The sequence below is a fragment of the Phocoena sinus genome, chromosome 6, assembly GCF_008692025.1.
Source record: "Phocoena sinus isolate mPhoSin1 chromosome 6, mPhoSin1.pri, whole genome shotgun sequence".
In the NCBI taxonomy this organism is placed as follows: Eukaryota; Metazoa; Chordata; class Mammalia; order Artiodactyla; family Phocoenidae; genus Phocoena; species Phocoena sinus.
In genome coordinates, this window is record NC_045768.1 from 105,177,287 (window position 1) to 105,190,697 (window position 13,411).

The 13,411-nt window shown below is 48.7% G+C and overlaps 1 protein-coding gene across 1 annotated transcript in view; it reads right to left on the reverse strand.

Annotated features, from left to right (window-relative positions):
• Window positions 1-4,124: 4,124 nt before the first annotated feature.
• The window catches only part of SCARA5 (scavenger receptor class A member 5), a 117,300-nt gene continuing 108,013 nt past the window's right edge, over window positions 4,125-13,411 (reverse strand). The window contains exon 9 of the mRNA XM_032635296.1: window positions 4,125-5,463. Coding sequence (XP_032491187.1) covers window positions 5,327-5,463 — 137 coding nt within the window. The 3' untranslated portion in view covers window positions 4,125-5,326. The remainder of the gene's footprint in view (window positions 5,464-13,411) is intronic.

Sequence of the window (13,411 nt, forward strand, 5' to 3'; positions counted from 1 at the left end):
GTATTAGAAATAAAGCTTCTATGAACATTAATATATCAGGTCTTTGTGTGAACACGTGCTTTTATTTCTCTTCCATAAAAACCTAGGACTGAAATGGCTAGATTGTATGGCAGGTATATAAGTAACCTTATAGAATTCTGGTACTATCATTGCTTGTGTTACATAGAGTGTAGTGTTTAAGACTTCTCGGATTCAAGTCCTAACTTCTTCATTTACTGTGTGATCTTCTCAGTGCCCGAGTCTCCCCCACAGAACTGGAATGATTAGAACAGAACCAGTGGTTGTAAAGATTGAAGGAGTTCATTCTTGTAAAGCCCGAAGAACCTGTCCCACGTTAAATGCTAAAGGGACGTTAGCTATTGTTTCTGCTTATGTACTGCTATTTGGAATGAACGGGCATGTGTACTTAGTGTTCAATCATCCTCATTTCCTATTTGTTGATTATTTGCATAACCAGAGCCACCTATGCTGTTGTTAACTCATTAGCAATGAAGATGATTTTTTAAAAAAACAATTGAGCTATTTGTGTTTTGTATAAGTAGCATGGCAGGCAACCACTGTTCCCTCACCTGGGCATTTCCTGTTGTTAGATATTATTGTTCTTGTGTGGTTAATGTTATACTGAAAGCCTGTGAAAAGGATATAAGAGCTAGAAGGTAAGCTCCCTGAGGGCAGGGACCAAATCAGTCTGGTCCTATATCTCCTACACCTGGTCTGGGCCTCACCCGTGGCAGAGACTCAATAATTATGGATTAAGTGAACATGCAGATGAAGGAAGGGCAAGAACTTTGTCAGAACCATTGCCCTGGGTTTCCACCGGGGGAGAAAGGTGATCTGTTGTGCCTGTTAAAGTGATCTGTATCCGTCAGCAGCGGAAGGATGAGGTCTTCCCCTGGGCCCAGAATGAGCTCTCAGTGACTGGAGGTCCTGGAGGCAACAGAGCCAGTGCACTCATTTCTGCTTGTTGAGGAGAACAAGATGGGAAATGAGAAAGCACCCATGATGTAGACACAGGCAGAGGCTGAGAGGGAAGCGGACCAGGCAAGGAGCCAGGACATTTTTACCAGCTCTTGGGGACCACAACTCAAGTAGTTTCTGAAGGATCTAAGACTTCCGTTTTGGAGACTTGTCTGTTTGAAAGCTGTTTGTCTCTTTCTGAAATTACTTCCTCGTTGCTCATCCTTAGTTTAACTGGGCCAAGTACTGAGGAGAAGCACGCAAGCAGCCCCAGGGAGCTGACCTTTGGAAGGAGTCTGAGCGGTCGGGGGCCGTGAGAGAATGTGACAGGGAAGCCCTCTCCCCACCTGGAGAGCCTCTTTCCAGAACTAGTCTCCACCGGATCCTCATGTTGTGCTGAGTTCTAACCTCGAAGGCTCTTCCCTTATGATTCTCTCCCACCAGAAAATACCCACAGGGCAGACTTCCGCTTTGGGCCATGAGAGAGTCCTTACCAGAATTATCCTCCTTCTGTCATAACTAGAAAATTGTCCAAAGTACTTGACAAAATATTTTCAGACTTTGGACCACAGGTAGCATAAGTCTTTGCTCCTTGAGAAAAAGACAGCAAGTGAGGTGAGCCTCCCCTGGCCTAGGTTCCCTGCTGACTGCGGCCAAGTGGCAAACTCGCGGAGGTGAGGAGAATTGGAGATTGGGTAGGCCAAGGTGGCTGGAATTTGCAGGGCACAGTATCCGAGAGTACGGAGCTACGCACAGAAATTTCCAGAAAGGTGTATAGGGTTCCCTTGAGTTGTCCGCTGAATACCAATCTGTGTGAACCCCAGGAGGCCAGCTAGAACAACTTCTGAGGAAGGCATCATTACCAGAGCTCATACAGAGCTGGGAATCGTTCAAGTTCCCTCCAGCCAGGGTGGGAGGATGACCTGGGGGACTGGGGGTCCTCCCAGAAAGCTCCTTAGCCTATTCTAACTGGGGGCTGAGCTGGTGGAGAGGATTCGATAACAAAGCTCCAGTCAGTCAGAACCCATCTCGGCTCCCAGAAGCGAAAGGTGGAGGAGAAGGAGAGGAAAAGGAAGGGAAAGATGTTCCATGGAGGGTTGAAGGGAGAGCGCTTCTAATATGGAGGGTTGAAGGGAGAGCGCTTCTAAGAAGAGAAAGACAGGTGATTCACACAGCTGACATCTTACAGAAATGTTAGAGTAACTGTCAGAAAACAATGTAGCTGAAGAAACCACGGTGCCTATGGTGGAGAACAGTGTAACTCCTTTCCATAATTCAAACCCACTACAGTGGTTGGCTTGACCACAACACACGAAGGCGCCAAAGGTCAGTTCTCGGGTATCTGAGACCAGGGAAAAGCAGTGCCTTGTAGACATTAGAGTGGAGAAGAAGGGCCACCGCCCTTCTCCACGGCACTGAATATAGAATGGGAACCACAGTGATTTGGGGGTGGGTATCACCGGACTTTTTAGAGAAAACCAGGATGCCTCCTTTGTGCATTTCCAGAAAGTCCACTTTTCTCTGTTGACTTCCTTTGGCAAATTTTTATGGCCTACAGGAAGCTTGGGCCATTAGGTTTTCCCACAGGTGCAGCTATGAGTTTGCGGCCAGGACTAGGCGGTGACCTGGGCCATCCCCACACTCTCCCCGGGTCCTGTGCCTGGGAGTTCATACCTCTCGCTGGGTGACGCGGCCCAGTGACGTCACAGACCTTGTACCAACTCCGGACGGTCTTCTTATCTGTGAATGGAACTCCAGATGAGAGCACATCCCCAAGTAAGAACTCTGGAGAAGTGAGGAAATAGGTGTTCTTTCCTTTAATGGCTATGAAAGCAATTCTCTTACAAGCTGGGCCGTGACTATTGTTCTGCTGCTTGGGACCCTTTCCTTAGGTTACCGAATAGGGCTTAAGACATCACGTGCCAGCATGTTCTTGGTCTAGACTGTGGTTATTGACCTCTGGAAGTATTAAGACAGCTTCTCATAAGCCACCAATTCCCGCTGAAAAATTATCAGACGATCCAATTTTCACCCGTCCTCCCCACGCTCACTGGGTTTTCATGAGAAAGAATATGAGGGGAAGCTTGTTAGCAACATGTTTTTAGCTTTATTGAAATTCTTTCTTATAAAAGGTCTGATGTATTTTAGGCCTGGCCTAATTTCCTTTAGTCCCTGAAATACAGGTCCATGGTTATTTTATTTCCATGTCCTCTTAAGTAGGAATGTAAACTAGTAGACTTTTATTTTAAGGTTCAGACACTTATCACCATTGTTTTTCTTTGATGTAAAGCAAGACTTGTATTTTCCCGAATGAAAAGACCAAGTAAGAAAGTTATGTGGGTCTTCGTTGGTAGGATAACTGGATTCTTTGCCAGAACGGACTTGGGAATTTACATCGTTCAACGTGACATCTTTCCACCTTGAGTATCTTCTTTTTTAATGCAAAATTTGTAGTGTGCTGAGCTATTTATAGTAAAGAGTGCTGTGATCATATACGCATACATATATTGGCTCTGGGAAAAGATGCATGAGTACATGCGTGTTATGTAAACATAGCAATTAGTCAGAAGGAGAGTCTCTGATCGTTGGGACATTAATGAATAACAAGCATATGGTTCGCAAAGAACAACCAATAGCACATATTGGTTCAGTTGTCAGCCAGGAACTTTGCTGGTCTTACACCCAGAGGGTCCCAGCTGTCACCTTCCCCAGGCAAGTGGTGCTCACCAGATAGGACAGGTGATTGTGTATCTGAGGCCTGACTGAGTTTGTGTCTCCCTCAAGGGAGGAGGGTCTGCACTCACTTGCTACCATGTAGGTCCCCAGGCCTAGAACACATATATGGCCCAGTCTGACCTCCTCCTCGTGTCAAAAGCAGAATATGATCTCCCCATCACTAGGAAGGGGGTGCAGATTGAGGACTTGCAAAGGCCCACGGCCTCTTCTTCCCCCAGAGATTGTAGGGAATCCTCATTTCCTTTGAATCTTTTTTTTTTCTTTTAATATTTATTTATTTGGTTGCAGTGGGTCTCAGTTGAGGCAGGCGGGCTCCTTAGTTGAGGCTCGCGGCCTCCTTAGTTGCGGCTCGCCGGCTCCTTAGTTGCGGCACGTGGGCTCCTTAGTTGCGGCATGCATGTGGGATCTAGTTCCCTGACCAGAGATTGAACCCGGGCCCCCTGCATTGGGAGCACGGAGTCTTAACCACTGCGCCACCAGGGAAGTCCCCTCCTTTCACTCTTACAGGCTCCATCAGGACATGTGTTCTCCTGACCACAGGATGACACCCAGAGAGGCCTGGAAGGTTCCGTATCATCACCTCCAAACAGCTCCGAGACACAGGTGACATAGCTTCAACCCTGACTGCCAGATAACTGAGGGCTGATCTTGGTTTAACCCAGACAGCCCCCACGTCCCCCCTCCAAATCAGCTTTCCTCCTGTGTGGATGGTTGCCCTGGGAGCCAGTCCTGTCTGACCTCGAACTCACACTCTGTGGGGTTTGGAGTATGTAACCTTCTAGTCACACCCGTCCTGCACCCAAGCTTCTTGCTCGAGCCTGGCCAAGACACAGGAAAGTTCAGGTAGCAACAGTGGTCTCAGTCATTCTCGATCTGACTAATAGGTCAGGTGAAGGGGTCAGTTGAATGCTACCTGGCGGTGACGTGGTACCCACACTAACCTGACTTATAGCAATGCTGCGAAGGGATAAACGAATTTAGCACCCAAGATACTACGTAATAGCACGCGTGGCAGTCACTCAATAAATGTTCCTTTCACTCCTCTTCTCTGAATCCAGACTGGTTCCTGCAGGAGACTCGCATTTCCCTCTGGCTCCTACAGCTGGCCTCTCCTCTATGTCAGTTCCCCCAACTAACAAACGCTGTGCAGAGGCAGAGTAAAGGGGGAAAATGAATCACTCAGTATTGTCTCTGGCTGGTCACAACTCTTGGCCTGAGGTTTGGGAATGATCTGCAGAGTAAACGATCTGGGATGCCTCCCTCCCATCTTCACGGATGCATTTGTGGCCAACATTTATCTGTAACTCACAGACCACAGAGAGCATGGATACGGAGGCCTGATGCATGGTGTTTTAGAAGACTTGGCAAAATGGCGATCCAGCTGACCAGGGCTCCATGCAGGAACCCTGGTGGAAGGGAGAGACAGGCAGTAGATCCCAGAGTTGTGCTTTGGAAAAGATGTCCAAGGAGAGGAGGATGACAGGCCACCATGGGTCCTGGGATGGGAATCCGGGGGGTCTGGGGGTGCTGGGCGGGGAGGCATGGGTCAGGGGAGCCCCGAGCGATGCCCCCACCCCAGGAATGCAGGAAGGAGGCTTGGCAGCTGGGTCCGGACCTTGGGCTGTGCCCACCGTCAGTGTCTCTTGCATGTCACTCCAGCGTCCTCAGCGTGTCCGCAGTTTGTCACCCCCCATTTGGAGAAGCTGCAGTGGAAGATGCTTTCCTCCGTGCCCTTGCAGGCGACATCATCCATCCAAATCCTCCCTGTGCCTGTGGAGACAAGTCAACACGATTTCTTAGCGGAGATGCAGGAGGGCAGAACAGACAGGAACACTGCTGCCTGTCCTTGACCCGGCTGTCCCAAGCTCTGCTGTCAGTTCTCAAATCTAGTGGTTCCCATCTGCCTTCTCCATTCCACCAAGACCAAATACTTCTTTTCTAGGCTCAGCTTCTTGAGGGCAGAGTAAGAATAATTGACAGTGGAGACGGTGGTATTTACTGAGTAGCCCCTATGTGTCAGCATCTTACACATACGATCTTCATCCATTCTCACCATGGTGCTGTGAGATAGCCATGAATAAACCCTTTTCCTAGATGGGAAAACTGAGGTTCAGATGGCAACTGGTGCAAGGTTGCTCAGCTTGTAAGTGTCAGAGTCTGAACTCAAGCCCAAGTCTTGCTGCCTCCCAGGCCATGCTTTATACGAGACACTTCATAGCTTTTGAGATACGATATCTTGCAGCATTTGTTGATGAATATCCAGACGGGGCCTAATCAGAAGGACAATGTTAGACAGACGCTGGGTTGGACAGATCCAGTGCCCCATAAGTATCTCAAGTATGGCAGTACCAACATTACCTTCAATCTTTTGAAATTTAAAGCAGACGGTCTCTTTCTATGAGCTCAAAACATTGGTACTCGGAATGACAGAGGATCCCAGAATTTAACATTATAACCAGACATCTACGTAATGACAGGCAGAAGCATCCCTAACCACAAGTAATTAGGTCAAGTTCCCAAAATACAAGGTCCCTACGACAATGTAGCTGAGTTTTGTCTGTCTGTTCACTCAGCTCTTAAGGGGACCAACCTACTGGTCTGAAGATGTCCATGCAGGGGAGCCTTTAGCTGGCTTTCCCAAGATTGTACCTGAGTCTCAAGAGACATAAACTTGGCACTGAGGTCCCTTACTGAATGTCAAGGGAATAGGGCAGCTGGGTGAGGCTCCAAGGGAATGGAGAGGGCTCGTCTGGGGTCAGAGGGGTCAGTGGAGAGGGGAGAAGTCACCTAGAGCCCCCACTGATGAAAGGGCAGGGCCATCACCCATGGTTCAGGTGGGCTCTCTGGGCTGATGGCCAAGGAAGGTCTCCAATGGCGGGAGCTCACTTGGGAGCCCTCTGGAAGGATGCCTGAGCTTTAGGCTCCCATCTCCCGTGGAAGCAGTAGCTTAGAGCTTCGCTACACAAAGCGTGGTCCCGGACCAGTGGCGTCAGCATGCCCCAGAGCTTGTCAAAACTTCAGAACCTCAGGCCCCACCCAAGACCTACTGAATCCGAATCCACATTTGAAGCAAGTGGCTCTGCATTGAAGTTTGAGAAGCAGAAATAGGGCTTTACAATAAGTAGAATAAATCTCAATTCAAGTCTCATTCCCATCTAGGAAGACCATTTCAGTTGTAAAACTGGGAAGGGATTCCCGAGATATGAGACTTTTCGTGCTAAAGCTGGGTAGGTTCTGGGTAAACCGGGATGGTTGGTCACTCCAGCACCTTGACTTGTTAGGTCTATGAACCGGCACCAAAAATCATGGGGTCAAAGGTCATAAACTGGGTTCCAACATTACTGACTGTGTCAACCTGGGCAAGTTCAACGAGGTAACATGTATTCCTGTATTTTGTTTTTTGTGCTTTTTTGGCCACACTGCATGGCATGTGGGATCTGAGTTCCCCAACCAGGGATGGAACCTGCGCCCCCTGCATTGGAAGAGCGGGGTCTTAAGCACTGGACCACCGGGGATGTCCCAAGAGAATGTTTTTCTTATTTTTGGCCGCACCATATGTCTTGTGGGATCTTAGTTCCCCAACCAGGGATTGAACCTGGGCCCTCGGCAGTGAGAGCACAGAGTCCTAACCTCTGGACCGCCAGGGAATCCCCAGTTCCTGTATTTTAAAGGGCTTTCAGATGCACCAAAACCCTATACAAAAGGTAGCTCAGGGATTAGTACTGTACCCTGACCCTACCCCCGTTTTCTCCCTGTCCCAAATCTCGGCAGCCAGACAACCTCTCCTTTTAGAGGAATTGTCAGGACTAATTCTTAAAACCCTTAAAACTGTCACTCACCCTTGGATTGCATGGGAAATCTCTTTACAAAGAGCATCAAGGGAGCACCTAAACCATTTTGCTGCCCACGAAATCGACCGCATGAACTAAGCGGTTTGGACATATTTTTCATGCCGAGATTTTCAGCATCTGTTGTCATGGGAATACCAAGCAGTGAATTCAGGAACAGAGCTGGGAGGAGAGGCCTCCTTCTGCTGTCTTTTTTGGACGTTATTTCTTCATCAGAGCCTCTTCCCTAGCCGGATACAGTGTGCCTCTTACACAATAAGCCCTCTGAAGCCGAGCAAAAATTCTCAGATTAAATGTCTCCTGGAAAACACATCAGTTTACAAATGACCCTTCCTTGGGCTACAGGCCCAAGAGCTCTGTGGGATTAGTCACATCCAAAACAAATAAAGGAGCAAATGAAGGAGACCGACAAACACAGAACAGGCCCCAAGGTTACGAGCCCAAATGCATACACAGGATCACAAGACCCCAAACTCTAGCTGGTGTTTGGCTAGGGAGCTCTGGCTAACATCCAGTCACGGAAGAGCTAATAAAATGAGAAAAGCGTTGTTAAATCAGCAGCAGTGAATATCTACAGTTCCTGGGACATCGCTGAAGGGCCTTTGAACCCGAAGACCGTTTCTGCTCCTTGCCATGTCAGAGGAGCTAGCACTGTCATGACTCCAGGTACCAATCATCCTTTTAGCTTTAGAGCTGACACCTGATACTCAACGTGGGGCCCAAGGACCGGGAAATCAGTATCACCTGGGAGGTTGTTAGCAACACAGAGTCTCGGGCCCACCAGGACGCAAATCAGAGTCTGCATCTTAACAAGATCTCCTAGATTCAGGCATGCATTTAGGTCTGAGAAGCCCTGCTCTAGATTAGGTCTGCTCCTCCGCAGTCTCTCTGTGAGCTCCATAAGATGCCCCATCAGGTAAGCGGGAAAGGGGCTACTCTGCTCCCTACTGTACAGTCAGAAAAATTAAACAACAGGGTGAGGTTTTTACCTTGAGGAGGAAAAACTGGGACGAGAGGCCAGGTCTTCTGACACTTAGAGCTGTTGGAAGGTGATATTGTTGGGATGCGTAAGTGGAGATTTTCTTCTATCCTTATTCATTCATTCATTCAACAAGTATTTTTTTGTTTTGTTTTGTTTTTGTTTTTTTTTGCGGTACGTGGGCCTCTCACCATTGCGGCCCCTCCTGTTGCGGAGCACAGGCTCCGGATGCGCAGGCTCAGTGGCCATGGCTCACGGGCCCAGCCGCTCCGCGGCATGTGGAATCTTCCCGGACCGGGGCACGAACCCGCGGCCCCTGCATCGGCAGGCAGACTCTCAACCACTGCGCCACCAGGGAAGCCCCAACAAGTATTTAAGAGTCTACTCCATGCTCAGCACTATTCTTGGTGTAGGGACTACATCAATGAACAAAAAATGATTGAAGAAAAACACTGTTGGTGGGAATGTAAACGGGTGTAGTCACTGTGGAGAACAGTATGGAGATTTCTCAAAAAACTAAAAATAGAACTACTATATGACCCAGCAATCTGAAAACAACCAAAAACACTAATTTGAAAGATACATGCACCCCAATGTTCATAGCAGCATTATTTACAATTGCCAAGATACGGAAGCAACCTAAGTGTGCATCAACAGATGGATAAAGAAGCTGTGGTGTATATATACAATGGAATACTACTCAGCTATAAAAAAGAATGAAATTTTGCCATTTGCAGTAACACTGATGAACTTGGAGGGCATTATTCTAAGTGAAATAAGTCAGACAGAGACAGACAAATACTCTATTATATCACTTATAAGTGGAATCTAAAAACTACAGCAAACTAGTGAATATAACGGAAAAGAAGCAGACTCACAGATATAGAGAACAAATTAGTCGTTACCAGTGGGAGGGGAGGGGAGGGGCAATACAGGGGTGGGGAACAGGGAGGTGCAAACTATTGGCTGTAAGATAAGCTGAAGGATGTATTACTAGGTTGGCCAAAAAGTTCGTTCGGTTAGTGAAACCGTTGTTCCATAAAGTTCTTCGTGAACATGAAAAATGTGTCTTTTATTTTTACTTAAAACTGAATGAATTTTTTGGCCAGTCCAATATACAACATGGGGAGTATAGCCAATATTTGGTTATAACTGTAAAGGGAAAGCAACTTTTCAAAATTGTATAAAAACAAAACCCAAAATCTCTGCTTCATGGAACAAACATTTGAGCTGCTGCATGTTTGAGTAATATTAATAGAAGGAACTGAGGTAGGAAGTAGATGGGCCCCTGGCCTGGACAGCTGGTGTTTGTCAAGGGCAGTAAAATTGAAGCTTTGTTCTCCCCCAGACACTCCAAGGACAAAGTTAGTGGCAAAAACTGAGCTCTGCTGAAGTAAAGAGATAAGATGACTACTCCTGAGGTTAAGAAAAACTCCCTGACTGCACAGGCACATTAAGACTCCTTGGGGGGGGTCAAAAAGGAGGGGGTGCCATCCCATAATAAGTGATGCCAAGACCCCCATAGGCCTCTGCAGTGGGATCCATCTTAGCAAAAAGTTAGCACGCATGTTGGGGAGAGTCCTAGGACAGGTCAGGCGTGGAATAAGAAACAAGAAATTGGCCAAAGGTAAACAAAGACCCGGAAGGACTGTCCTAAATAAATAATTTAAATCACCTCTTTACTGCGCTCCTCATTAGAAGACACCTACATCCTTTCTCTCCAGGTGTGTATTTCTGCCTTGCTTCAGTCTCTAACGAACAAACCGTTTTTCTGTGTGCTCTCCCACTTGTTGTGCTGTGTCTCTAATAATAAACTTTGTACGTGCTTTTACAGTTTTTGCCTCCTTGAAACATTCTGGCTTTCAAATGGGGGCAAGAGCCAGGGCCACTTAGCTTCTAGCCTCTGGCCCCTGGTGGTCCAGCGGCTAGGATTCCTGGTTTTCATCCAGGCTACCCAGGTTCAGTTCCTAGGCAGGGAACTAAGATCCTGCTTAAAGCCACCACTCACTGCTGTCTCTCTGAGATCAGAATGAGTTACACTGATTCCTACAGGCTGCCATCTGAGCCTCACACAGGGACAGGCAGGATGGCTATCAAACAGATATTTAAGAGGTAGGAAAACTAAGGCCCCAGAAAGGTAAAGTAACCTGCCCCACGACTATTAAGGGGATGAGATCATGACCCAGGCCATTGACGTCCTGCCAGTCCAGTCCCCGTTCCTTACAAAACCACATACGCGGCACACAGCACAGATCACTAAGCCAGGAGGCTGCAAACCCAATTTGACCTACTGCCTGCTTTTGTAAATAAAGTTTTATTGGAACACAGAGCCTCCCTGCCCCCAGTCTGATTACATTTCGTCTGTAGTTGCTTTTATGCTACAACTACAGAGCTGAGTAGTTGTGAGAGCGACCATCTGGCCCAGAAAGCCCAAAATATTTACTCCCTGGCCCTTTAATGTTTGCTGACCCTTGCACTAAGCCACCTCCCAGTATTTGAATTTTATTTTAGAAAAAAAGGGCAAAAAAAATGCTAATAATATAATTAAAAGAGAACACTCCCAATTCTGTCCACCCACTCCCACCTACAAATCTGTATGCATTTTTACCCCTCCTCAGCTCCTTTTGTCTGTCTCAAAGAAAGATTTTCTTGGCGGGCTCAGGACTAATTTCCCAGCAGTGCTATGGTGGTCTCACACCCTCCATCTCCTCCTGGACCCTTGCTCCAGCCATCACCCTCCATCTTCCTGATCTGCACTCATTCCCTCTCCAACAGCTCTTGGACCAATTTAAAATTAAAAAAAAAAAAAAATCTCCAAGTCTTTCTCATTTGGGTCTTTCCTTGCTTTTTTCCCAGGGAAACTGATAATTCAATTATTGAGCACTGTCCGGGAAAACTTTTATGGTGCCAGACCACAGAGAGCACTGCCAGGGTGTGGTAGTTTCTTGTATGGCTCTGGGGAGGACACAGGTTTGGCAGGCACAGAAGTTCCTTCCTTCCTTCTTCCCCTCGCCACCTCCTCCTGTCCCTCCTTCCTCCCTCCCACATTTATCCAGTACCTATCACATCCCAGGCACAGTCCCGGGTTTTGGAGCTCTGCCCTCAAGGTGTTCCCACATACCCCAGCGATCAGGAGCGTGTGAGAGGTACGCGCAGAAGATGCCACGGGAGCAGAGGGGGTATCTACATCACGGGCTGGGGTGGAGCGGCAAAGCTCCCCTCCGGAGGTGATCATTGAGCTGACTTTAAAAGCTGAGGAGGAATTAGCTAGGTGAAGAGGAGGGAAAGGCATTCCAGACCCAAGGAACAGCACGTGAGGGGATACAGAGCCGGGAAACAGCTGTGTGAGCTCAGAGGCTACACGTGGGCGCACGCAGCTAAGGGATGCGTCGCCAGAGGCGGGAGGTGTGTGAGGACTGGCCTTGGGCACTAAGCTAAGGAAACCAGATTTGATCCTGAGAGCAGGAAAGACCCACTGAGCATCGGGCAGGGGAGTGACAGAGGCAGGAGCGCATTTTAGAAAGATCCCTGGCAGCCAAGAGGGGGACAGGGGGCAGCAGCATGGGAAGCAGCTCATGGAGGACGCCCCCATCTCCACCCAACAAGCAGCAAATAAATGTGCACCTCAGGGCCTGCACTGTGCTAACTGCTCACCGTATGTGATCTCACTTCGAGTTTGCAATCATCCTGCAAAAGTGGAGGGACTGAAGCCTGGAGAGGTCAAGAAATCTGCTCCAGGTCACCAGCTAGTAAGTGGCACATATGGGATGCTAGGTTGGCTTTGACCCAGAGACTGAGCTCCTAGCCACTGCTCTACCCAGCCCGAGCTCCTAAGGCAAGAGCAGGGGGAACAGAGAGGAGAGGACAGAGTCAAGGGACCAGAGACGTTGACACTGGTAGCATCTGTTAAGACTCAGGGACCCAGCAGATAAGGGACACGGGAGTGGGTGAGGGTGCGAGAAGGGACGAGTCTGCAGTCCTGGCTGGCAGGGCAGGAAGCACAGCCGGAAGAGAAACAAGCGTGGATGGAGAGCGGGGCCGGGGGCTTGGGAGACTCCGTGAGGCTGAGGGTGAGCAGACTGGGACTGGGAATCGGGGCACCTGCATGATGCGAGGCTGGGGTCAGAGGGCCGTTGGGACCCGATGCAAACCCCGCCAGCTGCCAGGAGAGGCGGGCTTCCCCTCCCTCTGCCCCCAGCTGCTAGGGCAGGATAGCCCTTCCAACAGTTTAGAATCTGTGAACATGTCTGCCTCCCCCTCTAAATTGAATGTGCTGAGGTCAGAGACTAGGTTGACAACTCTGTGCCCCGGTGCTGAGCCTAGTGCCTGCCCATGGAAAGTGCCAGAAGCCGCTGTGGGAAGAAGGGACTGCAGCCGGGCTAGGAGGATGGGTGCCAGGCAAGCCCCATCCCTTCCCCGGCCCCCACTTCCCTCTGTGCACCCATGAGTGACACCTGGCCTGCCTACCTGTCCCGGTCTCGAATATCACGTGACCTAAGTTATTGGATGATGATGGAAAAGTACAGTGCAAATTTGATGCTGATGTGGAAGCGAGCCTGGCTTCCCACTGACTGGTTTAAAGACTTGAGTGGTGGGAATTCCCTAGCAGTCCAGTGGTTAGGACTCGGCCCTTTCGCTGCCGTGGACCCGGGTTCGATCCCTGGTCGGGGAACTAAGATCCCACAAGCCGTGCAATGCGGCCAAAAAAAAAAAAATCCGGTGGCAATTGTAGAGCTTCCCTTCACACCATATAATACAAAAATCAAGGCAGGATGAAAGAGTTTTAGGCTAACCCTGCCCATGACATTCAAATGACCTAATGTGGCTTCACTAAAAGAGTTTATGATTTTTCCCCTCCAAAGGTTTACTTCCACTTATTAGGGAGAGGCCC